We start from the raw sequence: 27199 nt of genomic DNA, 5'->3' as shown, positions 1-27199 counted from the left end.
GTTTACGTGATTGCCTCTGCTTGCCCAAACTAATGATTCATTTTATGCATAAGTGGTTAACACCAGTACCTCTTCTTAGTCTGCCCAAGATCCTTTTCCTTCATAATGGGGGCCTGGGCTTCACTAGTTGTTATGACTGCTGTTTCCCACTTTGAGGTACCAGAGTATGGGGCCGGCAACTAGGATTGTAAGAATCAGTGCTTCTGCAGTTAATATTTAGAAAGTAGATTTTCTGGAAAACAGTACTGTGGTTTACAAGCTTGTAGGTGACTGAATTGCAGATTAGTTTCATGTTTATACTTGTACAGATTTCTGAATACAACATTCCCCAAACATTGGGTTTTATGATACTTTCTAATTTTTGTATGTTGTACTTGATTATATTTATGAATAAAAATATCCACAAAGCTAGTTCTTTTTTATTTATTTTAAGCTTTAATACTAAAACTTGCATGCAAAATAAGAAAAGGAAAGAAAAACATTGCCATGTGCACAGCAGAATGTAAGAGAGGATTCAAAATACATAGCAATAAATTTCCACTTCAGAAGAGCCTATAAAATAAATATCACATGTTGTGTTCAGAGCTGTCCATTTTTTCTTTGCTGCCTTGTAAATTTTTTTTTGTTCTCTGTTATACACTTTTTACTTTGCTTTTTACTCCCTTCCTCTCCCCTCTCCACAGATATATTTATACATATGCAGATACATGTACATATACATATATTCATACATGCCAACATATATATACACTAATATTTGCATACATATACTTAGATATATTTAATCATACACATTCATATGCATCTCTGCAAGACCATACTGTACTTGTTTGTCTTGTTCTTTGAGGGTGAATGTCTTTCTTAATAAATCCAAGCCTTTCCATATTTTTCTGAATCTGCAAACTCATCATTTCCTACACTACAGCCATGTTATAACTTTAAATAGTCTAAAACAATATTGATTAATGTGGCTGATATATAGTGTAGTTTTTTCCCTATTTTGCTTTTTTGATTAAATCAGTTTTAGCTTTAACTTTGTCTGAGATTACGATTATTACCCCTGGTTTTTTCTTAATAAATTCTACTCGTGATCTTTATCTTATATTTGTATGTACCTCTTATTTCCTATCCCTCCTGACTCCTCTACCTTGCTTCTTAACCACTACCTTGCCCTCCTATTACTTAACCAACCCCCTCCAAAAATCCCTCCCTTATCCTCCCATTCCCATTAAACTAAACACCCTTCTAGACACCCCCATACTATTCCCCACCCTCTTATTTCTTTATAAATTTAGAAGACTTATTCTTTTCTAAATGTATATGTTGTTCTCTTTAACCCAGATTTGAAGTGAGTAGGGTTCACTCTAAAAATCTCTTCCTTATCCTCTCCCCTGCTCCCTCTCACCACCTTAGCCTTTTATTTCTTTTTGAATTTAGAAGAATTTTATACCTTTCTAGTTATTTATACATATACATACATATATATGTATATAGCTCCCTCTTTAGGGTTCCACAACGACCAGTCCTCCTCCCCCATTTAATTCCTCTGTGTCATTTCTTCCTCTCGAATTTCATTTGGATGACAATTACTCTTGCCTCAGCTAGCTCAGTGTTTGGAAGGCTCCAAAGAAAAGTTTGAGAGAGAAGAGGTATTAGGCTGACTACCAAACTGAAGGTCTACAGAACTGTTGTTCTGACCTTATTGTTGTATGCCTGCAAAACATGGACAGTCTACCAACGCCATGTCAGGAAACTGAATCACTTCCATTTGAACTGTCTTAGGAAGATTCTGAGGATCACCTGGCAGGATAAGGTACCAGACACTGAAGTACTTGCTGAAGCTGAACTGCCAAGCATTCAAACTATGCTTCAGAGAGTGCAACTCCGATGGGCTGGTCACGTTGTTGAAATGCAAAATATATGCTTGCCAAAAAGACTATTTTATAGAGAACTCACATGGGACAGGAGATCACATGGTGGTCAGAAGAAGCGATACAAGAGCACTCTCAGGATCTCTCAAAAACTTTGGATTTGACTCTGCAGCATGGGAGACTGGCACATGGAAGACACTCAGCATGGCATGCCCACATCAGAAAGGGTCCTGTGCTCTATGAGCAAATCAGAATTGAGACAGCACAAAGTAATCGTAGTATGCACAAATTTGGGATATCTACCCCAAATATTATTCACACGGCCTATCTGTGCCCAACCTGTGGTAGAGCATTCTGAGCTCATATTGGTCTGATCAGTCACAGTCAGACACGCTGAAACTTGACTTTATCATGGTGATGTCATTTTGGTCCTCTTTGAAAACGAAGGACAGCAACCAACTCTTTTCAGCTGTTTCTAAACGATTACTTTTTAGAATCATATCATACTCAGGTCTACCCCAATCTTTCTTTCAAACTATCTAGTTACTAATAACTATTTGACTTATGTTTTGCATTTCTTGATATAAAAAGTAAACAGTATGTCCTTATTGAATCCCTTCTAATTAGTCTTTGATGTGTACCTTATATTTCTCTTGGATCTTGTATATCAGATTTTCTATTGAGCTCAGGTTTTTTTGCAACAAAATCCTGAAAGAGACAATTCATTGAATGTCCATTTTTTTCATTCAGGATTATGCTTAACTTTCCTAGGCATGGTATTTTTGGCCACAACTCCAGTTCTTTTGCTCTTCAATATGTAGTGTTCCAAAACCTGTAGTCTTTTATGTCACCACTGCTGCTTGTGCTAATCTTGCCCTAACAACACCAAGAAAACACAAGTACTCCATCACTCACCACCACACCATCCATATGTGGAACCATCAATTACAGCAAATGGAGAAATCTTGAATGCTGTGGAAAAGTTCCCCTACCTTAACAGTATGCTTTCTAGGAATGTACACATTGATAATGAGTTTGATGAATGCATTGTCATAGCTCACTGCATGTTTGGGGGGCTCTGAAAGAAAAGTGTGGGAGAGAAGAGGTATTAGCCTACTTAACCAAACTGAAGGTCTATAGAGCCACTGGGCTGACCTCATTACCATCTGCCTGTAAAACCTAGATAGTCTACCAGCACCATGCCAGGAAACTGGATCACTCCCATTTGAATTGTTTTGGGAAAATTCTGAAGTTCACCTAACAGGATAAGATACCAGAGGTACTTTCTCAAATTAAACTGCCAGGCAGTCAGACTCTGATGCAGAGAGTGCAGCCCCAATGGGCTGGCCACGTTGTTCGAATGCAAAATATATGCTTGCCAAAAAAAGCTATTTTATGGAAAGCTCACACATGATGGTCAGAAGAAATGATACAAGGACACTCTCAAGATCTCTCTTAAGAACTTTGGATTTGATTGTGTGACATGGGAGATACTGACACAGGATCACTCCACATGGTGTGCCCTCATCAGAGAAGGCACTGTGCTCTATGAGCAAAGCAAAATTGAAATATCTCAATGGAATCGCGAGATGTGCCAATTTGGAGAATCCACCCCAAATATTTACATGGACTATTGTACCCAGCCTGTGGTAGAACATTCTGCTCTGGATTCTTCTGATGTGGTCTGATCAGCCACAGTAAGATGCATTGTATCCTGATCCCAGCATAGTGATGTCATTTTGGTCCTCTTCCAAAACCAGGGACAACAACCAACCATCATTTTTCTTTCTTGTCTTATTAGCTGATAGATGTGAGGTGGTATCTCAAGAACTGTTTTAATTTTTGCATTTCTCTAGTTAATAGTGATTTAGAGCATTTTTATATGTCTGTAGATAGCTTTAATTTCTTCATCTGAAAACTGCCTTTTCTTATCCTTTGACCATTTATCAACTGAGGAATTACTTGTATTCTTATAAATTTGACTCTGTAGGAAGGGGATTTTTTGCTTCAATATCCTCCTCTGAAGGTGAACTCTGATGTTCTCTATTCCCATAGTAACTTCCTATGGTTGGATGCTTTCTCTTTTGCCTGCTCATTTTTTAAAATTTGTAGCAGCTTAAACGGAAAAGTTTTTGCACCACCAAACTCAATGCAACCAAGATTAGGAGGGAAGCAGAAAACTGGGAAAGAATTTTTGCAACTAGTATCTGTGATAAAGGCCTCATTTCTAAAATATATGAGAGAGGGTCCCACATGTACAAAAATATTTATAGCAACACTCTTTGTGGTGGCCAAAAACTGGAAATCAAGGGAATGCCCATCAATTGGGGAATGGCTGAATAAATTGTGGTATATGAGTATAATGTAATACTATAGTGCTATAAGAAATGATGAACAGGAAGACTTCAGAGAGACCTGGAAAGACTTATGTGAACTGATGCTGAGTGAAAAGAGTAGAACCAGGAGAACTTTGCACAAGTAACAACCACAGTGTGCAAGGAATTTTTCTGGTAGCCTTACTACTTCATTGCAATGCAAGGACTTAAATAATTCCCAGCGGTCTCTTAAGGCAAAATTCCTTCCACGTGCAGGGAAAGAACTATGGAATTTGATCGCAGAATGAAACAGATCATTTTCTTTTGTATTATGTTTTCGTTTGTTTTATGATTTCTCCCATTAGTTTTAATTCTTCTATGTAACATGACTAAGGTGAAAATGTATTTAATAGGAATGTATATGTAGAACCTATGTAAAACTTTCTGCAGTATCAGGGAGGGAATGGGGAGGGAAGGGGAAGGAGGGGGGAGGAAGGAAGGGGAAAAGGAGGGGAGGGACGGGAAAAATCTAAGATATATGGAAGTGATTGTAAAACACTGAAAACAAAATAATAATAAAAAATAAATACAAAAATAAAATTTGTAGCAGCTTATTATTGTAATCATCTCTAGTACCGAGAGATGGACGATGGTGTGTCTAGCCTTAGATCCTCCTTCAGTTCTCCCCTCTGGCCTGGAACCAAAACCAAGAACTTCACTGTCCTGTAAGTGCCCACAGCCATCAGCATCCCTGCCTCATTCGTGGCTTTTGCACTCACCAGCATATGCTGGTTCCTTCTCACACAGGGTTGTGTATCAGCAGCACAGCTGAGTCTGACATTCCTTATCAGCAGAGGTTCCTTCAATCTCTACTCCTTCTCCCAGACTCCGGACTCCCCACACTGTCCAGTAGGTGAAAATTCCTGTGACTGGGGCTGAGGCTGCCTCCCAACTCAGCTGGTCCCGGGCCTTGTAGCTTGCTGTTTCAGTGGAACTAGCCTGGAGGTGTTTATATTTGACAAGGACCAAAGCTCAGACCTTCCCTGGTTGTCCCAGGAGTACTACTGTTCTGCCCCAGCACTTGTTTATTTTTACCCCTCTACGTTTTCCCTGAGGTGCTATTTTATCTTGTTTGTGGAAGAAATCTGGAAAGCTTGGAATTTTCTGACCTACCTCCCATCTTCCCAGAATCTTCTCCCCAAAGTTAGTTCTGACTTAAATTAGTCTGAGATAGAATGTAAATTAGTCTATTTCTATGATTATTGGTATATGTTCATTCTTTCTAAGCATTACATACTACTTTTTAGTGATTTTTTTTTTGTCTTTAAAAAATGTTTTCCTGATGTCATAGTTTTGAAAGATATCTTTCCATTTTCCAGGGTTTTTTTTTTAATGACCTTTTATATTTAGTTTCATTTGATGCATATTGTGGGTACATCATATAAGAAGCTAGTTTTAACCTAATATCTGCAGGACTGCCCTTTATTTTTCTGACCAGTTCTTCTCCAGTAGAGAGTCCTTGTTATCAAATACTAGACTCACAAGTTCATTGGATCCTGAGTCTTCCTTGTCTAAGCATTTTATAAGTACTGCTGCTCTAGGCCAAGCACTGTGCTGGATGCAGCAGATACTAAGGCAAAAATAAAAATATTCCTTCCCCCAAGAAAGTTACACTGTATTGGGGGAAGTAGCTTGTCCATACATGAGGATAGACAGAATCAATGCACGGTCATATCATGCAGATAGGGAAAGACCATATGCCAAAAGTAGTATCAGAATTGAGAGAAATGATGGATTCTGAGAATTGGAGGTGAGGAGGGAGTATCTTCTCACCTGGTCTAGAGATCTACCATCCCATGTGAGGAGCAGCAGAAAGGCCCAGAGCATGGGTAAAGGAGACTCAGGACTAATCTGCTGGGAAAGCCAATGTGAGCCAGGTGGTAAAAAGTATAAATGCAGATCTGTCCTATTGTTTACCCAGTACTAGATAGTCTGGATGATTATGGCTTCATAATATAGACTGAGGTCTGGTAATACAGTGATCCCCTCCATCTCTCCATTTTTTTTTTTATTATATGGATTTGAGTTAAGGAGGCTAGGGGATGGACCACAGAAGTAACTGGGGAAGAGAAAGCTTGGGGTAGAGTGGGGGCATAAAGGGCCAAGGCTGAAGCCTAAGAGATGGTTTCAAGTACCCAAAGGATCCCCTTGTAGGAGAGGAATTGACCCTGTTCTGTGTGGCCCCAGAGGGCAGATTTGGGAATGGTGAATTGGCATTAAAGAGATGCAGATTGAGGCTGGATGTCAGAAAACAATTTCTCTACCACCAGTGGTTTCGAGAGATGGACTGGGGCCCCAGAGCCTACCTACATATTGGTGGAGAATCGTGTCAAAAGGCACATTTTTACCCTGTGCTTCTTTTGCTTTCAGACGAGCTGTCAAGTCCCAAGAGAAGACATTTCTTCCTGGCCTCTCATTATTGTGATGAAAACGTCAGTGGTGAAAGTCTATTGACTATTTCTCGTGATCACTGCAACTTCTTGGCATTGGAGCAAATGGATAAAGACGACATGAGTCTCTTAGACAAAGAAGAAGTGTCTGAGCTCTCCTCAGGGAACCCCCCAGCCTCTCTTGGGAGAGCTCCCTATCAGTCAAGTGAGTTCTCAGGCATAGTTGATTATGCTCTCTTGAATGATACCTATTCCATCAATATCTCAGACTCAGATTCTAAATTGAAAGAACATTTTACATATCTAAGTTCAGAGACAGATCTCAAAATGCAAAAAGAAGAACGATTTTTTGATATATTGAAAGATCAAAACAAAGATTCTAGTGTTTTAGAAGATATATGCAGAAACATAGATGGTGATTACAAGGAGATGATTGATAGTGATATTCAGAAGTGTGATCTGGATGAAGATTCCCAGCAGGAATATCACAGTTCTGAAGAGCAAGATGACTCTGGTTACCATTTAGATTTTGACCAAATAAAGACACTATGTACTCCTAATTCTGAAGTTGTAGAGTTGGGAAATTCAGATGATGAAATTAAGTGTGCTAATGGTCTGGAAGAGAATCATGTGAAGAAATTGGAAGGTGGTACCTTTTTCTCCTTTGAATCAACTCACATTCGTACACAAGAAGAAGATATGGCCGAGGTACCCAAGCTTCATGATTACCTGTCTCTAGCAGAGTATCGCAATCAGAAGTACTGGAGGTGCCGAGAACAAGAGACTAGTCTCACAAACCAGAGTTTATTTGATGACATTATACAGATGGGTGATGTTGCAAAAGAGGACACTGCCTACAATCAGACTTCTCAATTATTAAGCAGTCTAGAGAAACCTCAGAAGACACTAAAAGCCAGTATTTCTCCTGACAAAAGGAAGTTTCAGATGACTGAAAAGAAAGATGTCTGTGGGGAAGCAGGTGAGAACAACATTCTGATGAAGAGTATGGAAAACCCTAGTTCATTCCTGGAAAGAGTTTCAGCAGTATCACGGCAGCCCAGCAAATGTTTTCAGAGTTCTGCAACTTTCATTGTTGATGAATCACATGTTTCTGCTTATGACCAGTCATGTTATAAATTTATACAGAGCACCACCAAGCCAGGCTTAGATTTTCCCATGACTATGCCAAAAGTTTTGGCCAAAGAGAGTCATTTGATAGAAGAAAATAGCCCTACAAAAGTGGCCAGTGGTGGCATCATGAACAAAGCACACCTTACCAATGTGGAACCCAAGTACCCTAAGCACTTGATGGATGAAGCCCATGATTGTCTTGTTACAGTTAACCAGACAGTTGATGCCAGCTCTGATTTTAGGGCCTGTTTCACCACGAGCAGGGCCACAAGCGCAAGGTCGTCAGTGATCTCTAGGTCAAGCAATACAGAAATAACCATGATGAACAAAACACGACCCAATGGGTGGCCAGATGAAAAGCCAAGAAGCGTTGCCTGCAACACAGACTGGTCCTGTCTGCAGGAGTGGGCAGAGGAAGAGAGTCGTTTGCAAGGGATTTTGCCCAAAGGCCTAGAAAAGTCTCTCCCAGTTGAAAATTCAAAAGCTAATGACAGTTTATTAATTAAGGTAATATCAGGATTTTTTTTTGTTTTTGCCTCCAGTAAAGCTTCCCCTAGATTCCTCCCCTCACTATTCCAACAAAAAATGTGAGTGATGGGATTTATTGAAAAAGCTCTTAAGTGTCTATATTTGGTATACAAATAGGGAGTTCCTGGTAATCTACTTGTGTGGCATCTTGATTTCCATTGCTGAAAGTTTTTAATTATTTGTCAAAATGTTTTCAGGATTGCTCGGAATTGAAAAATAAATTAGACATCAAAGACTTAAAGAAAAATCCTGAGAGGTATGTCGTGTGATTTATATAATGCTTTTACAATCAGTTGTAAATAACAAGCATGTGAAAAGTCAGAATTAGATTATGTCTGCCCAGCGAACATCATTTTAATAGAATGAAATGGCCAAAGGAACAGTAAGAAGTTATGTTTCCAACCCTACTCTTTAGACATGTCCAAATAGCCCTCCACAGATATTATATAGTTTCTTCAAAAAATTCAGATTTGAAATTTATTAAGCACCTAATATGTGCAAGGCATTAGACATTTTTAACATCTCTGTGAGTATTCTGCAATCTCCTCTAATAGCCCTTCCTTCTGTTTTATCACCTGGTCTGCCCAACTCCTTCTCTTGTCCACCCTCTCTCTGCTGCTTTTCTTTTAAATGTTCAGCTGCCATTTCATTTGGCCATGCATATGTGTATATGTATAGATAGATAGATACCATGCATGTGTGTATATGTATAGATAGATAGGTAGGTATGTATGTATATGTGTGTGTCTGCATACACAGAACTGATATCTCACCATCTCTGATGTTTTTAAGTGTAATGCAGTTTCCCTGTCTTCCTTAAGAGCATGTAATTTTTGTTGCCTCATCTGAAAACATGATCACAACTTATGGTTTATTTGTTTTTACATGCAACTGAGACATGATGGGATTGCATGCTAGCCCTTCACTTTAAACTGGCATGGATATCAGTATGTTAATTGTGTTTCTTTTAAGCAGAAAATTGTTGGGTTCTCTGTCTAAACCATATTGTCACAGTCTTCCATTTAATAGGTGAATTCAGTACCTTAACTTTTCAAGGTTGTAATTGTAAATTTTACAGTAACAGCAATCATATCCATTTATTACTTTGAAAAATTACTTTGTTCATATACATATAACTTAGATTCTACCTACCTCACCTGCTTTCTCTAGCAGGTAAATGAAAAACCCTTACTATAATACTTAGAAACTTAGAAAAAGTGTGATTTATTAAGCTGTTTCCTTTATTTTTACAAATAATAGATTTATCTTTAAACCCCAAATTATTTCCTAGAAATGTTGTGAGTACAAATTCTCAAACACTTGTAGAAACTAATTTAAGATGAAAATCTAGAAAACAAATTGCTCTTAATATTAAGTAGATAGTTGTAACCTGATCCTGCTCTTTGTTTTCAAGCCAATTTCAACCTTCTAAGGAAACAGAGAAGAATTTTTCTTCCACATGTTGTCAGAAAACATTACAGAGAGCTGTAAAAGCAGAGTTGCTGCTTTTAAAGGCCCATTATCAGATGTGTCATCAGCATTGTTGGAAAATTTACAGACTTATAATGGAAGAAAAGGAGAGCTTTACTAGGCATGTATTGATTGCTTTTTAAAATATTATCTATCTGAAACACATCAGAAAAATCAATTATTTGCATATTACAAAATTAATAATTATGAATCTTAGTCTGATGTCTAAAAATGTTTTGTTATACTTGGAGGGGGTGGAGTACCATAGGAATTGTGCTAGTCTGGGTGAGGTGACTGGCCCCAGAGCAAGTGTGCCCTTTAAATGCCTGCTCCTCCTGGGTGATGGGAACGAATTGGTCATTGCCAGCTCCCTCAAGGACTCCTGCTGGGAATGGACTTCCTCATCTTCCATCTTCCCAAGTGGTGGCCCTAGAGAAGTAATTACATTAGTTATGTCATTATTCTTCTGAAAACTTTATTTAATCCTAATAGATATCAACCTATGTCCGTTTGTATAATGTGACATGTAAAAAGTTTGAGAGAGATAGTGTCTGGGTAATTAGTAATTGTAGTAATTATGCCAGTGGATAATTAATAAAAGGAGCCAGTAGCACTCTCAAATGCCAAAGAACTCTAATGGAACCCACTCAACATTCATATGCCCTTGGAAGAGTGGATATTCCTGAGGGCGGAAATTAACTCTGGTTAACAAGTAATGAGAGATTGAATATTATGATGAGAGGTTGGATTATTCTAATGAGGAGCTGGGGGGTCTGAGCACTCAGTCTTAGACAAAGAGACTTGCCTCTTCTCCAGACTATCCCTACCTAGAGCAGCCTAGACAACAGGAGAACCACCTCAGCTCACACCTGGCTGACTAAAACACAATGAATGGACTGGGTTTCACCAGACCAGAATTTCTTTACCTTTTGATCAGATCTCAGTTTTCCCAGCAGGTGCATTTCATCTCTTTGTCAGTCCTGCCCTTCAGAGGCTGACTGACTATCCTACAGAGAAGGAGGAAATAAAAGGGGGGAAGCCTTAGTCCTAATTCAATAATTGGTTATTAATATAAGAAAGAAATAATCAGTTTTCTGCACGGTAGTAATAAGCGTATGTATGTAAAGCACAAGGTGTAAGGGGTACGTGTTCACCTACTTTTTACTGATTAACAGGAATTTTGCAAGTGATTTTGCTAAAACAGAATTAGGATCTACATTACTGTCCCTTTTTGGAGATCTGAAATTTAAATATTTGAGCATGAGAGACAAAATCATAAAGGGAATACCATTGGATGAATTGCCTCCCCTGTCTGTGGAGTCCAAATTGTCGTCTTTCTTTTCCACTTTTATCCCTTCCAAGGTATGTGTTTAAGTAATGAGAGTTGTTTTTACATTTTCTACAGAATATATTCATGTTTTAATGGATTTCTCCTTCCCTCTCTCTCTTCCTCTCTCCAGATAATGAAAGAAGACTGTCATATGTAAGTTACGTTTTTTCCTAATTCCGTTAAGCATCAGCCAGCTCTGACAATAAGCGTTCTAATTGTTTTGCCCTGTGTGTATTCTACACTTGGGTCTTGCGCACAAATGTTATCTTTATTCTGATATGTCCTCTTTGTACACTAGATTAATCTGGGTACCTTTTATTCCAGTCTTTCAGGACCCAACTCGGCCGTCATCAATGTTCTTGGTGTACATAACGTTGACCCCAGTGCTACCAACCTGAAAAGGACCCTTTCTCAGGTCAGGTTGGGAGCGGGAATTCAGTCCCTCCACAGTGGCAATTCTTGGTTATTTATGACACAACATCACCCAGTTCAGTCTTGTTCCTTTCCCTGACTTGGCCATGTGACAGACCCCACTGCAGTTAAGTAGCTACTTCTGTGTGGCCCAAACAAGTCCCTTGTCCCTTCAGGCCTGAGTTTCCTCAGGTATAAAGTAAGACATAAGTCCTAGGTGGTTTCCCCCAATTCAAACACATCCCAGTGATAGAGTGAAAATAAACATGCCTGCCTGGCCTTGAAAGAATCCATTATTAGTATTTTTTTAGTTTATACATGTGTAGTCATGCAAAACATATTCATAATAATCATGTTGTGAAAGAAAACATAGACGAAAAACTCAAGAAAAATAAAGTTGAAAAAGTATGCTTCAACCTATATTCAGTTCTTTTCTCTGAGGATAGATAACATTTTTTATGATGGATCATTGCATTGCTGAGAATAACCAATTCATTCACAACTGATAATTTATGATATTTGCTGTTATGCTATACGCAGTACATTTCACTTCATATCAACCCATGCAAATCTTTCCAGGTTTTTCTGAGATCATCCTGCTCATGATTCCTTGTAGTACAATAGAATAGTATTTCATCATTATCACATACCACAGCTTGTTCAGCCATTCCCTAATTGATAGGCATTCCCTCAGCTTCTAATTCTTTACCCCCAGAAAAGAGCTGTTACAAATATTTTTGTACATATAGGTCCTTTTCCTTTTTGGTTTTTATATCTTTTGGGATACCAACCTAGTAGTTGTATTGCTAGCTGAAAGGGTATGCCTGGTTTTATAGCCCTTGGGCATAGTTTCTAATTGCTCTACAGAATGGTTGTATTTCAGTTCACAACTCCACCAACAATGCATTAAAATCTCATTTTCCCCATATTCTCTTATTACTATTAATAATATTTGCCACTTACCTTTTCTATACTATTAGCCACTCTAATAGGAATGTGGTGTAGGTGCTTCGGAATTGTTTTAATTTGCATTTCTCCAATCAGTCATGAGTTAAGAGTATTTTTTATATGTCTATAGGTAGCTTTAATTACTTCATCTGAAAACTGATCATATCTTTTGATCATTTATCAATTGGGGAATGACTCTTATTTTTATAAATGTGACTCAGTTCTCTATATGTTTGAGAAATGAGGCCATTATCAGAAAAACTTATTTCAAAATTTTTTTCACAGTTAATATTGCTAACTGAATTTCACTCCATTCAATCCTCCCCATTTATTTTCTCTCTCCTTTTACTCCGTCCCTCCTCAAAAGTGTTTTGCTTCTGACTACCGCACCCCAATCAGCCCTCCTTTCTATCACCCTCCCTTCTCTTATCCTCTTCCCCTCACCTTACTTACCTGTAGGGTAAGATAGATTTCTATACCCAGTTGAGTTTGTTATTCCTTCTTGGAGCCAAATCTGATGAATGTAAGTTTCACTCATTCCCCCTCACCTCTCCTCTCTTCCCCCTCCACTGTAAAAGCCTTTTCTTGCCTCTTTTATGTGAGATAATTTATCCTATCCTACCTCTCCCTTCCTCCTTCTCCTAGTATATTCCTCTCTCTAATCCCTTAATTTTATTTTTTAGATATCATCCCTTCATATTCAACTCACACCTGTGTGTCTGTCTATATGTACTCCTTCTAACTGCCTTAATAATGAAAAAGGTCTTATGAGTTACAAATGTCACCTTCCCATGTAGGAATATAAACAGTTTAACCTTATTAAGTCTCTTTCCTGTTTATCTTTTTATGCTTCTCTTGATTCTTGTGTTTGAAAGTTATATTTTCTATTCAGCTCTGACCTTTTGAAGAAGGCTTGAAAGTCCTCTATTTCATTGAATGAACATTTTTCCCCCTGAAGTATTATACTCAGTTTTGCTGGGTAGGTGATTCTTGGTTGTAGTCCTGGCTCCTTTGACCTCTGGAATATCATATTCCAAGCCCTCCAGTCCTTTAATGAAGAAGCTACTAAATCTTGTGTTTTCCTGATTGTGGCTCCATGATGCTTGTGAATTGTTTCTTTCTGGTTGCTTGCAGTATTTTCTCCTTGACCTATGAACTTTGGAATTTAGCTATAATATTCCTGGGAGTTTTCTTTCAAGAGGCTGTTGGTGGAGTCTTTCAATTTCTATTTAACCTTCTAGTTCTAGATTATCAGTTTTTCTTGATACTTTTTTGAAAGATGATGTCTAGGCTCTTTTCTTGATCATGGCTTTCAGGTAGTCCCATAATTTTTAAATTGTCTGTCCTGGATCTATTTTCCAGATCAGTTGTTTTTCCAGTGAGATACTTCACATTATCTTCCATTTTTTTCATTCTTTTGGTTTTGTTTTATTGTTTCTTGATTCCTTATAAAATCATTGGCTTCCATTTGCTTCATTATAATTTTTAAGGAATTAGTTTCTTCAGTGAATTTTTGGACCTTCTTTTCCATTTGGCCAGATCTGCTTTTTAAGGCATTCTTCTCATTGGCTTTTTGGACCTCTTTTACCATTTGACCTAGTCTGTTTTTTAAGGTGTTACTTTGATCAGAATTTTTTGGTGTCCTTTACTGAGGATATTGACTCATTTTTTCATGATTTTCTTGCATCACTCTCATTTCTCTTCCCAATTTTTCCTCTGCCTCTCTTATTGGATTTTCAGAATCCTTTTTGAGAGCTTCCATGGCCTGAGGCCAATTTACATTTTTTCTTGGAGGCTTTGGATGGAGGAGCTTTGACTTTATTGTCTTCTTCTGAGTGCGTGTGTTGATCTGCCTTGTCACTATAGTAACTTTCCATGGTCAGAATTTTTTCTGTTGTTTGCTCATTTTCCCAGGCTATTATTTGACTTTTTAACGCTTTGTTAAAGTAAAGCTCTGCTTCCAGAATGCAAGGTGCACTGTCTCCAAGCTTCAGGGATTTTGTACAACATTTTTCAGAGGTGCTTCTAGGGACTTGTAAGTTTTCAGTTCTTCTAAGGTGGTATGATCTAAGGAGAGGTGTTTACTGCTCTCCCTGACCTGTGCTGTGATCTGTGAGTAACCACAAGTACTCTTTTCTGCCCTGGAACTGTGAGGAGGGTCCGTGTTCCACTGCAGCTACAAGCTGATCCGAGTATGGTCAAAGCAACAGAGTCCTGCCCCAGTGCAAGCAAAAAGACCTCTGTAATCTCCTTCTGACCTGTTGTTCAACCTCCTTACTGTCTGTGGGCTGAGAGCTCCAGAAGCAGCTGCCACTAAGGTTGATTCTGTGGCTCCTGAGGATTTCTTCTGGTTTGCTGGGGCTAGGGTTGTGCTGCATGGTATGCACTGGAAGACATTCCACTCTCACTCAGGTGTGACAGACCTTCTAGGCAGTCCTGGGCTCTGTCTTTTTGTGAGTTGTGCTGCTCTAGAATTTTTTCAGGGTCATTTTTAAAAAGATATTTGGAAGGGTTTGGAGGAGAGCTCAGACAAGACCTTCATGCATCAATTTATAATCATGCCCTTTTGAAGGATGTTTTACAGTCCACAGCACTGTTTCCTCCTCCTCTCCTGCCTGCATGTAGGGGCAGGGGAAAGATAGACCCTCACTAGAAACAGGGAGGTCCCAGGGAACAAGAAAAGGACTTCTGTGTTGGCCACATTGTGTTGGAGGTTCTGGTAGGACCAGCATATCAGGAGTATAGTAAGTGGCTCTTTAGGCAACAGTGGGCAGGAAGGCCCCAGTGAGGACAGGACCAGAGGCATGTCCTTGCTCATTCTGAGTGAGAGCCTTGTGCTTCTCCTCACCACACCCCCACTTCTGCTCCCTCTGCTAAGGCACAAAATCGAAAAACATTCATACAAAGAAAACCTTGAGGGCGTCCTTCGTGCAGGACCCTGTGCCAAGCACTAGGGAAAGTAATACTAAGCTCAGATGTAGCTGTACCTGTCACATGAGGCCTACAGGCAGTCCTGTATGGGACAGCCCTGATTGCTGTAATATACAGTCACACATGAGGAGCACACTCAACCAGAGTTTAAGAACAAAATGTTGCACAATTGGGGGTGGGAGGGAAAGGGATGGTCTCCAGGCCACACCTGGGAGCAGGGGGCCGCTGCTTTGGAAGTTGTAGCTGCCCAGCACTGGTCTGGTGGGAGATGAGTGACCCATGAGCAGGATGCCCATGAGAAGAGGAAGGGGAAGGTCAAGAGCCTTGACTAGAGCTGTCTGCAATAGCAGCTAATGAGCTGCTGTCGAATACTGTCACAGATTGCTCATGTAAACATTTGGTAACTTGGAGGACACTTAAATAATTTGTATGTTTTAATCAAAAATGGCCCCTAGTGAATCACCCTACCTGATTTCTCTTTAGAGTGCTCATGCATCTGAGAATTGTCATCCTAAACTAGACATCACCCCTAAGAATGAAAGCAGAAAGACCCAGGATCTGAATGTCGGCATCAGAAATCTGAAACTGGATGACGGAGGTCCATGTCCAAGCCCAGCATACGATTGCCAGGAAACAAGGCGTGAAGGTCAGGGTTACTGTTCTAATTCAGCTCCCTCCTTTTTCTATACTGGTGGCTGGTAGCTCAGCTCATGAAGCACTTGGCCTGTATCAGATGGTCCTGAGACCCTTCCTGGCTCTGTGACCCTGGGCCATTCCCCTAACTTCTCTTTGCCTCAGTTTCTTCAACTGTCAAAAACAATAATAACCCCAATCTCCAACAGGGAGGTTATAAGGGTTAGGTGAGATACTCTTTGTAAAGCGCCTGGCCTAGGGCCCAGCCCACAGTAAATGCCTGTTGCCTTCCCTGCGCCTTCTACCCTGTCCTACCTTGAGACTGAGTTGTCAGTCTGCACTATGACATGGATGAAATTGCTGTTCCAGTTCCCCCCCCTCCTTCCCGCACTTGGCAAGTTCTCATCATGACTCAGCAATTTTCTACTGCAAAAGGTAAATATCCCACCTTTTTGTCATTTTCTTAGAAGCAACTTATAGAATATAGAAAGACTTTGTCCAGGGTGTTAGAAATAATTTGGGGTACACACAACTCCCGAATTTGTGATGAAGGATGCACTCGGTTCTTGGGATTTGAGAAGAGCTATTTTTAGAGCCAGATTGAACTGAGTTTGCCTGTGCCCAGGGGACCAGCCTAGCTGATGACTGCAGTTGAGGGGAGGGGTCACTAGAGTACTTTTGATTTTCTAGGCTACACAAAATCTCAGGAAATAAGTGAAGCCTGGTTTGATGCTAAAGAAAACCTTTCTGGAACTGACTGCTCAGAAATACCAAAAAGTCAAACAGAGAAAGACAAATGGAACCCTGAATTCACCCCAGGTGGGTCCTCCTGGCCTCAACTGGTCAAGAAACTTGACTGTAGCTTTTATCAGGCTAGGGGAGGGGCAGCTCAAAGAAGGATATTGGCATGTAAGTGTCCATCCTTTGGCTTCACATCCTGCGCTATCAGTGTGGGCCCCCTTCAGACACCAGGGCCATCCCCAGTCGATAGCTTTATCATTTCTCCCACTTGCTGGGTCTCAGCCAGGCCCCGTCTTTATCCCACTAGGGAAAGAGGCAACTGCTCAATGTCCATACTTGGACATGAGGCCTCACTTAAGCCTTGTACAGGGCTCTACCATCTCTTGGACCAGCTACAGATTGTTATCCTTTGGAGTTGGTGGATTCTGAAGAAGGCTGCTATAGCAGACACTTAGTGTCCTTGTGAGAGTGTTGAGGACGTGTGTGCTGATGGATGCAGACAACAAGCTGCCCCTCCCCGCCTCCATGCATGGTACTTTATCAGGGTGTTATACATCCCTCAGGTACTTGGGGAGGTGGTTTTCCTTGTGGGGATTGATGGGCTAAGCTTTCTTGAGTGGTCCTGAGCCCCGTGCTGGGGCTTCACAATCCTCTTGGCCCAGAGTAGAACCTTCCTTCCTGTAGAGGACATTGTCCGTGACACAGGTCAGCAGATTAGGCCACCCATGACTCCTGCCATTGATGGCTGGAAAGGGCTTTGGTTACTGTTATCTATTCAGTGGCCTCTAGTGAGGACCCTGCAGGGTCTTTGCATGAACAAGGGGCTTAATGTCAAGTCTGAAGTTTACTCTGTAGCTTTGCTCACATGCACTTTTTTAAAATGTATTTTATTTTTTCCCTCAATCACATGTTAAATCAATTTTAAACATTTTTTTAAACATTTCGAGTTCCAAATTCTATCCCTCCCTCCCTTTCTCCCTCCTTCCCCTCCCTGAGTTGGTAAGCAATCAGATGTAGATTATGCATGTGCTATCATATAAAATGTTTCCATATTAGTCATTTTATACAGAAAGACTTGAATAAAAGAAAAAGGGTGAAAGAAAGTGAAGAAAGTCTACTTCAGTCTGTACTGTAACAATATCAGTTCTGTCTCTGAAGGTGGAGGCAGGTTTCATCATTAGTCCTTTGAGACTGTCACTCCCACACATTTTTTAATAAAATAGGAGCAGAAGTAGCAGGCACAGGCTGGGAGTCAGGGTGTGTATGCAGAGTGCACCCACAAAACGCCTAGTGCAGCTAGAAGTAGATGAAAACATCACCAAGAAATGTTTCACAAAATCAGCCACAGTGCAGGACCACATAAATGACGTGAACATGTGGTCAGTCTCTGGCCTGCAGGCGGCATCCATGTGAACTCACCTTTGATGCTCTAGCCAAGGACTCGAGTTCATGTTAATTCCCCAGCAGGGCTTGGACTGGCAGCCCATCTCCCAGAGTCTTTAAGACAAGGGCCCATTGTAGTCACTGGCAACCTGTACTTTTTTGGATGAAATGTTAAGATTTGCATTGAAATGGACTTTCCTTTACTTTGTAAACTTTGGAAGGCTTGTTAAATTTAAATAATCATCTTGTTTTTTCCTCACTCAGAGAAGAAGATTGGGGAACTTTCCCGGAGGGAGCCAAACAAAGGCTATCTCATTCATGTCGGTAGCTTGTGCCCTTCAGTGTCTGAGGTACTGAGGCCCCAGGCTGCCTCTAGAGATTGTCATTTTACAGTTGCTGCACTTGAGTTTGTTGGAAGGGGGCTGGGGAACTTTAATAAACTGTCCTGTGTCTTTTTCTTTTTAGACTGATCTCATGTCTCACTTCCAGAAGTATCAAGTTTCTGAAGTTTCTATTTGCACTTCTCACAACTACAGGTAAATATGTGTTCAGTATGAAGGAGTTCTGTTCTTGGTTTGAGGTTTTGTCGTGTCTTCCCTCCTTCTGATACCTGACCCATCATTCCTCAGTAACTTCACAACTGTGTGTTGACATTTGGTCCAATTCAACTGCTTTTCCATTTTTGTTCTCTTTTGGGATATTTTCAAATTTCTTTTAAAATGTCTCAAGGACTATGATGCAGGGATCCAAGTCCTTGATGGTGAGAACAAAGGGGTCATGTTTAGAGAGCCTGTCCACTTTTCAGGTGTTTGTCGTCCTTCAGCATCCTTGGAGTGACTTGACTTTATGGAGTCTTGTCAGGCTTTCTCTCAATTAGTTAAACCCTCCACTGCTGCTTTTTGCTGTCTAAGACAATACTGCTTATTACATCCCTCATCCTTTGTCAAATTCCTCCTGTTTTGGGTTATTTGGGTTTTGGGGTTGGGTTTTTTTTTTCACAGCAAGGATGCCAAGATTGGTAGGACTTACTGGTCATAGACAAACATCTGTCATTTAGGGTTTATGATGTTCTAAAAACAGGGGTTCTGTAAAACCAAGGACCAGAATGGATGACCATAGCCAAAAACTGTCACCGAGTGCCTGGCCTTCTGATGAGAAGCCTCTCTGCTTGGCTGGACTAATCCTTGGGAAGCAGAAACAGGGTTGGCCAGGGCCAGACTCTTTGGCCCCCTGATGCGACCTTTGAGAACCTAGGGTCCCCGTACTCTACCCTGGGCTCTTAGAGGAGTTTTGTTTGTTCTGTGTTGAAATATATTTTTATCCATATGAGCTTCTTGAAGGCAGGGACCATTTCATTTCTGTCTCCGTAGCCCCACGTCTAAAACTTAGCAGGCACTCAGATGCTTGTGGAATGAATAACAGTGTACATATGCCCATTGAGAGACAGAAACTTCATGCGAACCTTGGGACTGCCATGTAATGCAGATGTGACCTTGGGCAAGCCTCCTTTCCTCCCAGGGAGGCCTCAGTTTCCTTCCTTGTAAAACAAAGGGGGTTGAACTAGATGACCTCTGAGATTCCTCTTAGCTCTAAATAAGAACCCTGTGATTCTATATAAAATGCTGTTTTCTGTGTTTTGTTAAGCCAGGGAGAACAGGTGAAATTTTGAGATCTCCACAGACGTGGTGAGCCAGGGGAAGAGCATTGGCTTGAGAATCAAGACCTGACTGGTCAAGGTCAGGGGCTGCGCCAACTTGTCTGAACTTGACTGAACTTGACTCATGTCCCTTCACTTTCTTGAACTTTGATGTCCTCCTTTTTAAATCAGTGGGTTCACTTAGAGGGTCTCAAATGCCTCTGCAAGCTCTAAATGTTAGGAACATACGTGGGCAAGTAGAGATGAAAAATGTCAGTCAGCCAGCGTGGCCAAGGCAGCACCCTCATAAGTACGGAGTTAACGAGAGTAGAATTGTAACTTTTAACCAATTCTTAATCAGTACAAATGTTCAAAAATTGTTAGTTTTAAACAAATCTTCATAATTTGGTAAGCTGGTGAGTTGACTTATGTTTAAAATGAAATATAATATATCCTTCATACACACACACACACACACACACACACACACACACACACTTACACTTACACGTTCACACACTCACACCTTATTTTCTGTCTTTAAGACATTCTGTCCCCCTTGTGTTTCAGGTATGCATCTCTTGTTTTTAAAAAAGCTAACAAAGCAAGAATGGCTGTTGAAGAAATGAATGGGAAAGAAATCAATGGGAAATCAGTCAATGTGCGTCTGGTCAAAACCCCTGTAGAAAATGCCCTGCCCCTGTCCTTCAGGAATGAAAACTGTCTTGCCCTCAGTGATTTGGAGAAGACAGTGGATGGTAAAGGCTCCAGCTCAACCCCAGTGCCTGCCAAGTTACCTGCTCATGGACTGAGGCCTCCTGCACCCAAGCAGGAAAATGTTTATCTTTCAGTAGACCAGAGGGTGAGTGCCTGGTGGTGACTTTTCTCTGGGGTGGGACTCAGGCTGTGTAATGCCACCTGGAGGACCTCATCAGCTGCAAAGATAATGCTGAAAAAAGAATGATGGCAGAAAGGCTGCAGCATCCACCTGAATATCAGAGTAAGCAAATCTGCACTCACAGCAAGTGACCCCTCCAGGAGCAGGATGCCCATGGTGCCTCTCTCCCTTGGTGCTCCTGGAGGTTTGCAGGGCCTTGTATTCATCCCCTTCAGACCCTCCTCCAGAATCTTTGTCACCCAAGTGTTGGTGCCATTGTGTGTCTCACCCTTCTGGCCCTGCCCCATCACTCTGCATTGCCCTCATCCATCTTCCCAAGTTTCCTTGAAATCATCTCTTTTGTTATTTCTTAAGGCATCACCATATCCCATCACATTTTCAGCCATAATTGGTTCAGCCATCCCCCACTGGAGTTTTGTACATGAGGTGCTTTGCCCCACTCATGGGTCTAGTTTGTGCACAGCTCACTGTCTTTGGGGGCTTAGCTCCAAATCACTTTCTAGAATGTCCAGACCCATCAGAAGTGCCCTAGGGCTCCTGGTTTCCCTACCTCTTAAACACTTGCCATCAACCATTTCTGTCATCTTCACCATATCAGATGGAGTTTTTCGTTTGCTTTCCACTTGTGTATTAGTGACTTGGAACATCTTTTGGCACAGTTCTTGGACTAAAGCTGCCTGGTTGTATCCTCTTATATATTGGGCAATACCCCCTTGTTCTTCTGTATTGGAGGCAGTTCATTCAGCTAGTTTGATCTTGGGGCTTCTGCTCCCTGAGTCATGTGTCCATGTAGAGCTTATCTGGGTAGATAGATGGTGGGAGATACTGATCTGCACCTAGTTTCTGCCAGATTCCTTTCCAAGCAACCGTTAGTGTTGCCATCCCAGTCTTGGGGCTTATCAAACAAGAGGCTGCTGTGTTTGTTTGCTCCTATAGGTAATCTCTCTTCTTAACGAGAGGGTTGGGATGAGATGGCCAAGTGGAACAGTCTGAGGTCAGGGGCTTCTGGTTCCTTCCTGCCCATGCTTCCTTGTTTCCATCTCAGCTTGTGACCTGTGCTTCCTCCATATGAATCTCTCCCTGTTTTTCTCTGTGTGGTCACCTGTTGTAGTTTGCTACAGTTCTGGATACATGGAGTGTCACTTTTATTCTCTGGGCACATCCCGCACTTGTCATTCATCTCCAGTCATTTAGATCTCTGGTTCTGTCAGTCGTGGGTTAGGGCTCCCTTTGTGGCCTGGAGTTCCTTTGTGAGTCTCAGGCTTTAGCTCCCAAACACTTTTACATATTTTATAGTGATTGTAAGTACTTCTCTTCACAGTTTTTCTTGGGTTTTGTTGGTAGGTTCAGAAAAGTTAGTGATTTGTGTAACTTTATTTTATATCCTACTGTTTCCTGAAGTTACTAATTATTTCATTTAATTGTTAGTTTACTTTCTGAGATTCTCTGAGTAGACCATCTTGGCATCTGGAAAAATGAATGATTTTATTTGCTCATTCCTTCCATTTCTTTATCTTGCCTTGATTAACTCGAGCACACCTACTACAATATGAAATAATAATGGTGATCTTAGACATCCCTGCTTGTACCTAGGTCTTCCTGCAAAAGCTCCTGGTTTGTCTCCATTACATTGAATATTAACTCTTGGTTGTGGATGATACAGCATCTAGCCCAGCAAGGAAAGGTCCATTGATTCCTGTGTTTTTTAATCCCAGTGGGTGTTGCATTTTGTTAAAAGCTTTTTCTGCATTTATTAATACAATCATGTAAAGTCAGCTTGGCAGTATAGTCAATGGAGTCAGCAAAGCCTGGGTTCAGATCCAGCCTCAGATACTATTCTTCACAACATTTGAAATCGTTTTAGAAAGAAGTTTAGGAGGTTGTTTGGCAGAGAGAGGGAGACAGACACATGGGCCTTGAGAGCTTACATTCTGTAGAGTTCAGATGTGGGCCTAATAGGCATCCACCTGATTGGAGAGTGCATCTGGCATCAGCCTTTGGGTCAGCCCAGCCATGGAAAACTAGGCTGCGACAGTAGTAACAAGTGATAAATAATAATGGACAGCACTTCAGACTGTGTGACCTTGAGTGAGTCACTTCATCTTTCTCTGCCTCAGTTGCTTCATCTACAAAATGGGGATAAGAAGTCCCTCCCAGAATCATTGTGAGGATCAAATGAGATCATATTTGTAAAGAGTTTTGCAACCCTTAAAACTTGCTGGCAATTACAATTATGTGATTTTCATTTTTTCATTATTATAGTTTTAAATTTATTTCAACATTAGTTTTTTTCTTGCACCCTGTAACTTTTGTTTACAAAAGTGTTTAACTTTTTCTTTGCATGTTCTATCTAGAGTGGCAAAAAAGGCTTTAAGCAGAATAAACCTATTAAATTAGTACCTGAGACCCCTCTTCCATACATCCCACCCAATGCTCTGAACCTGGGGAGCTTCACCAAACTTCTGAAGAAGCTTGAAGGTCTGCACCCCGATGTCAGCAGGTAACCCGAGGACCTGCATGCACTCTGCACTCATTGGGGGAAAGGAATTCAAAAGACTGGCGTGTTGGGGGCATCTCCATCTTGTTTCTCCTTTTGTTGTCCCCACCTAGAGACACGATCATAGACGCCCTCCAAGAGGTGAGGACAAATAACAAAGGTTTTCTGAGTGGCCTACCCCTGACCACCATAGTGGAGATGACCACCTCTGTCCTGAGAAACTCAGCATTCAAGAAGGAAGAGAAGAAGCACTGCGAGGTAAGCCACTCACACCCGGACACGTGGAGGTGTTTGGTTTGGAAAGGCAGTGGCCTATATGGCAGGAAGCCAGGGCATGTGCTGGGTGCAAAAACCTTGGTATAGTGGAATTTAGCACCTCAAGAGGTGGTCCAACAGGATTGTGAAAGCATGTTCTAAATCCCTACTGATTGGAGAAATGCATATCCCACCAGCTCAGAGGAACCACCTCACCTATCCGATTGACTAATATGACAGATGTTGGAGGAGATGTGGGAAAATTGGAACACTAATGCATTGTTGGTGGAGTTGTGAACTAATGAGCAATTTGGAGCTATGCCCAAAGGGCTATAAAACTGCATACTTTTTGATTCATCAATGGCACAACTAGGTCTGTATCCTAACAAGATCATTAAAAGGGAAAAGGCCTACATGTACAAAAATATTTATAGCAGTTCTTTTTGTGGTGGCAAAAAATTGGAAATTGAGGGAGGATGCCCATCCATGAGAAATGGCTGAACGAATTGTGGCATATAAATGTGATGGAATATGATTGTGCTATAAGAAATGACAGGGGAATGTTTTTAGGAGAAAAAAAACCATGACAAGACTCACGTGAACTGATGCAAAGTGAAGTGAGCAGAACCAGGAGAACATTGTACACAGTAACAGCAACACTGTACGTTGATCAGCTGTGAATGACTTAGCTCTTCTCAGCAACTCAGTGATCTCAGAGAATTCAAGGACTTAGGAAAAATGCCATCCACCTCCAGAGAAAGAACTAATGGAGTCTGTGCATACATTGAAACAAATTTTTTTTACTTTTTCTTTTTTTTTTTAAACATGGCTAATATGGAAATTTTTTTTGCGTGACTTCACTTGTATAATGGGTATACTTCCTTCTCAGTGGGAAGCGGCTGGACAGAGAGAGATTTTGCAATTCACAATAAAGAAAGGAAGGTTAAACATTTTTTAAAATTTTCTTAATTAAAATAAATTTTTAAGGGAACTGATCCACTCCCCCATTTTGGAGATGAGTAAAATGAGGTCCAGAAAGAAGAAGGGATTTGCCCACAGTCCCATGCGTGGTACATAACAGAGGCATTGATTGCCCTGAAGTCAAGTCCTTGATAGCTATACCTGCATAAGGTTCTTGCTTTTTAAAATTAGTTGATAAAATACTTTTTCTGTTCCAAGGAAATATCCAAAGTTGAATTTTATTAGACTTCTCCATTTCTTCATATGAGGTGAGCTCTCTCAGCAGGATGTCTGATATATTTTCAAAGTAAGTTCTTGAGAATTTGGGCATATGGTGGAGGAGCTACAAGCCAGCTTAGCCCCTCCCCCTCAAAAATGGAACGATGCCAGCATGGGGATAAAGAGAAAGGGGCAGAGGGAGGGGGAGGCAGACAGAAGAGGCCAAGATGAGAGTGGCCAGTGCCACCCAAAGGGTCTCTCCTCTGGTGGAGATGCCAGAGCAGGGAGGACCTGCTCTGTGACCTGCAGGTGTATGGGGAGGGTACACAGGTGTGTGGGGAGGGTACAGGCTGCATTCTCTGCCCCTGGGGCACGGGGAGGGGCTCCTGCCTTTTGTGAGCATCAGGAAAGCCCTAGTTGGGCTATTTCCTTCTTGGTCTTAGCGACAGAATTCAGAGATAATGCAGGTTTGGCAGCCTCTTCACCTGCCCTGAATGCTATACAGGAGGCCCTTGGGAAAGGCCCGTCCTCAAGTTTTATAATCTCCTAAGGGTAGCCAGTGGCTTACTGACCCAATGCCCAGCCAGGGGAAGGAGGTTAAGTCACTTGACCTCTGCTCTTGGGCATGATCCTCGGCAGTTGGCACAAAGGGCTCCCCACATTGCCAGAATGCCTGGGAATCTAGGCCCATCCATCAGAGATTTGCCCAAAGGGTGGGTGGTTGAATCATTTAGAGATGGCACAAAGCCAGAGTCAGGATTCAACTGGACAGGGATCAAGCATTTATAGAGTACCTACTGTGTGCTATACATTGTGTTAAGCACTGTACAAATATTACCTCATGGGATTCTCCCAACAGCTCTCTGAGGGAGGTGCTTTGATGATCCCCATTTTACCAATGAGGAAACTGAGGCAGGCAGCAGTTCACTGCCCTGCCCAGCTCACGTGGCCAGTCAGTATCTGAGGCAGGATTTGAAATTAGACCTTCCTAACACCAAACCAGGTGCTCTGTGCACTGTGGTGCCTCCTAGACTGGTTGGCATGCTGGACTCCATGAAACCAGTTGAAATGTAATAGGACTTTACATTTGGATTAAAGAAATTGAATTGGACAAGTATGAAATGGGGAGGTGTAGTGGTTTGTGAAAAAGACCGGGGGGTTTGAGGGTCCCACAAGCTCAGTGAGAGAGGGGAGCCAGGAGCTTGGAGGTTAGGCTCCCACCTAGGGAAGGACAGCACCTGTTGTCTCCACTGGCAGGAGGGCCCAGGCACAGATTTTCTAGCCATCAGGCTTTCCTGCCTTCCTGTTAACCAAAGTCATAGCCCAGGGAATGAGCCAGCCTTGGGAGATGGCCAAGAGTGACACCCCATCCCAGATGGTGGGTGTGACCCACCCCCATCCCATCCCAGGCTCCTGGGCCTGCCCTGGACATGGTGGCAACAGGAATCTTCTCTTTAACTGTTGTTCTCTTCCTTTTTGTCCCTCCTTCCCCAGAACCTTATTGAAGCTTCCACTCCCAGGAAAATCCTCAGAAGAAAGTTGTAGAAGATAAACCCGTTATGGAAGCCCATCGGAGAGGTGGGGCTCATGGAGACTTTGCCCAAAGTCAGCCAGTAGCAGTCTTTTCTGCTTGGCTCCTGAGAGGGCCAGGGAGGGACAGCTTCATTCTTGCACAGTTGGACTGAGCACATGTTCATTGAGGATCTGGGTCACTTTGCCTCCGTGGCTCCTTCCCCATTTTGGGTGAAAAAGCCACTGAAACAATCCCAGCAAGAACGCGAATGGTCAGTGGCTCAAGGAGGCTGGTTACCGGCCACAGGTCAGTCAGTGTAGAGACTCTGGCTATTCATTTGTTTTCACCTCGAGCCCCCAGCTGGGGCCCTGGGGCACTGTTGAGTGGTCACTTAAGGGCTTTATGTTTACTTTTCCGGTGGCATTTGCTGCATTAAAATTAGATCTTGGTCATCCACATTTGGTGTATTGCGGTCACTTCTGAGGACACTATAATCTATTAAAGCATAAATTAGCCTACCAGCCTTTGAAGGAAATTCTGAAAATCCTTCCATTTGCCAGTGTGGAAATCTGCCAATCCTGGAAGCCACTTGACTTAGGCTAATGACTTCAGGCTACTCCTCAGAATTTAAGGGCAGGCCAGGTTTGAGTGCCATATTTGACCTCTCTGCTACTTCGGACATCGCACCATGAGCAGTGATGAGGAAGAGGTCAGGGCCTCTGCTACTGGAAAGTGCTTGGTCTTGGCCAAGCACACACTGATCCTTCTCAGTGTGTACTAAGTCACATCTTTTCTTGCAGGTGTAGTTTTCTTTCTGGCACAAAGTACTATTTTGACCCTGCCCTGATTGCCTGATAACCAGAGAATCAGAATTAAGCTGAAGAAAGAAGAATTGGCCCTCACCAGCAGCACAGAAAGGGCATTAACCCATTTATTCCTGAGGGTTTTGTCATCAAGTATTTCTGGCTTCCCATTCAGACCCAAAGAGACCCAAATACTATTTGATTGGAAGGCAGGAACGGTGAAAGCTCCACAGTGAGATGGAAAGGCTGGCCTCCCACTGCGGCAGGAGAGCACCC

At 41.7% G+C, this 27199-nt stretch overlaps 1 protein-coding gene across 5 annotated transcripts in view; it reads left to right on the top strand.

The window, feature by feature from the left end:
* Nucleotides 1–26576, top strand: part of RBM44 (RNA binding motif protein 44) — a 29252-nt gene extending 2676 nt beyond the window's left edge. For 3 of the 5 annotated variants that reach the window (XM_072640596.1, XM_072640600.1, XM_072640598.1), the window contains exons 2-15: nt 6617–8274; nt 8493–8551; nt 9710–9886; nt 10941–11127; nt 11226–11248; nt 11420–11510; nt 15869–16031; nt 16709–16837; nt 18407–18492; nt 18608–18678; nt 20349–20640; nt 23031–23176; nt 23287–23431; nt 26102–26576. In XM_072640596.1, coding sequence (XP_072496697.1) covers nt 6617–8274; nt 8493–8551; nt 9710–9886; nt 10941–11127; nt 11226–11248; nt 11420–11510; nt 15869–16031; nt 16709–16837; nt 18407–18492; nt 18608–18678; nt 20349–20640; nt 23031–23176; nt 23287–23431; nt 26102–26152 — 3278 coding nt within the window. In that variant the 3' untranslated portion in view covers nt 26153–26576. Of the gene's footprint in view, nt 1–6616; nt 8275–8492; nt 8552–9709; nt 9887–10940; nt 11128–11225; nt 11249–11419; nt 11511–15868; nt 16032–16708; nt 16838–18406; nt 18493–18607; nt 18679–20348; nt 20641–23030; nt 23177–23286; nt 23432–24607; nt 24658–26101 lie in introns of all 5 variants that reach the window. The other 2 variants (XM_072640597.1, XM_072640599.1) reach the window with 2 other exon arrangements.
* The last annotated feature ends 623 nt before the right edge of the window (nt 26577–27199 follow it).

Source organism: Notamacropus eugenii, chromosome 2 (genome assembly GCF_028372415.1).
Source record: "Notamacropus eugenii isolate mMacEug1 chromosome 2, mMacEug1.pri_v2, whole genome shotgun sequence".
NCBI classification, from domain to species: Eukaryota; Metazoa; Chordata; class Mammalia; order Diprotodontia; family Macropodidae; genus Notamacropus; species Notamacropus eugenii.
The sequence above is the reverse complement of the archived record's forward strand: the minus strand, read 5'-3'. Positions and strand labels throughout refer to the sequence as shown.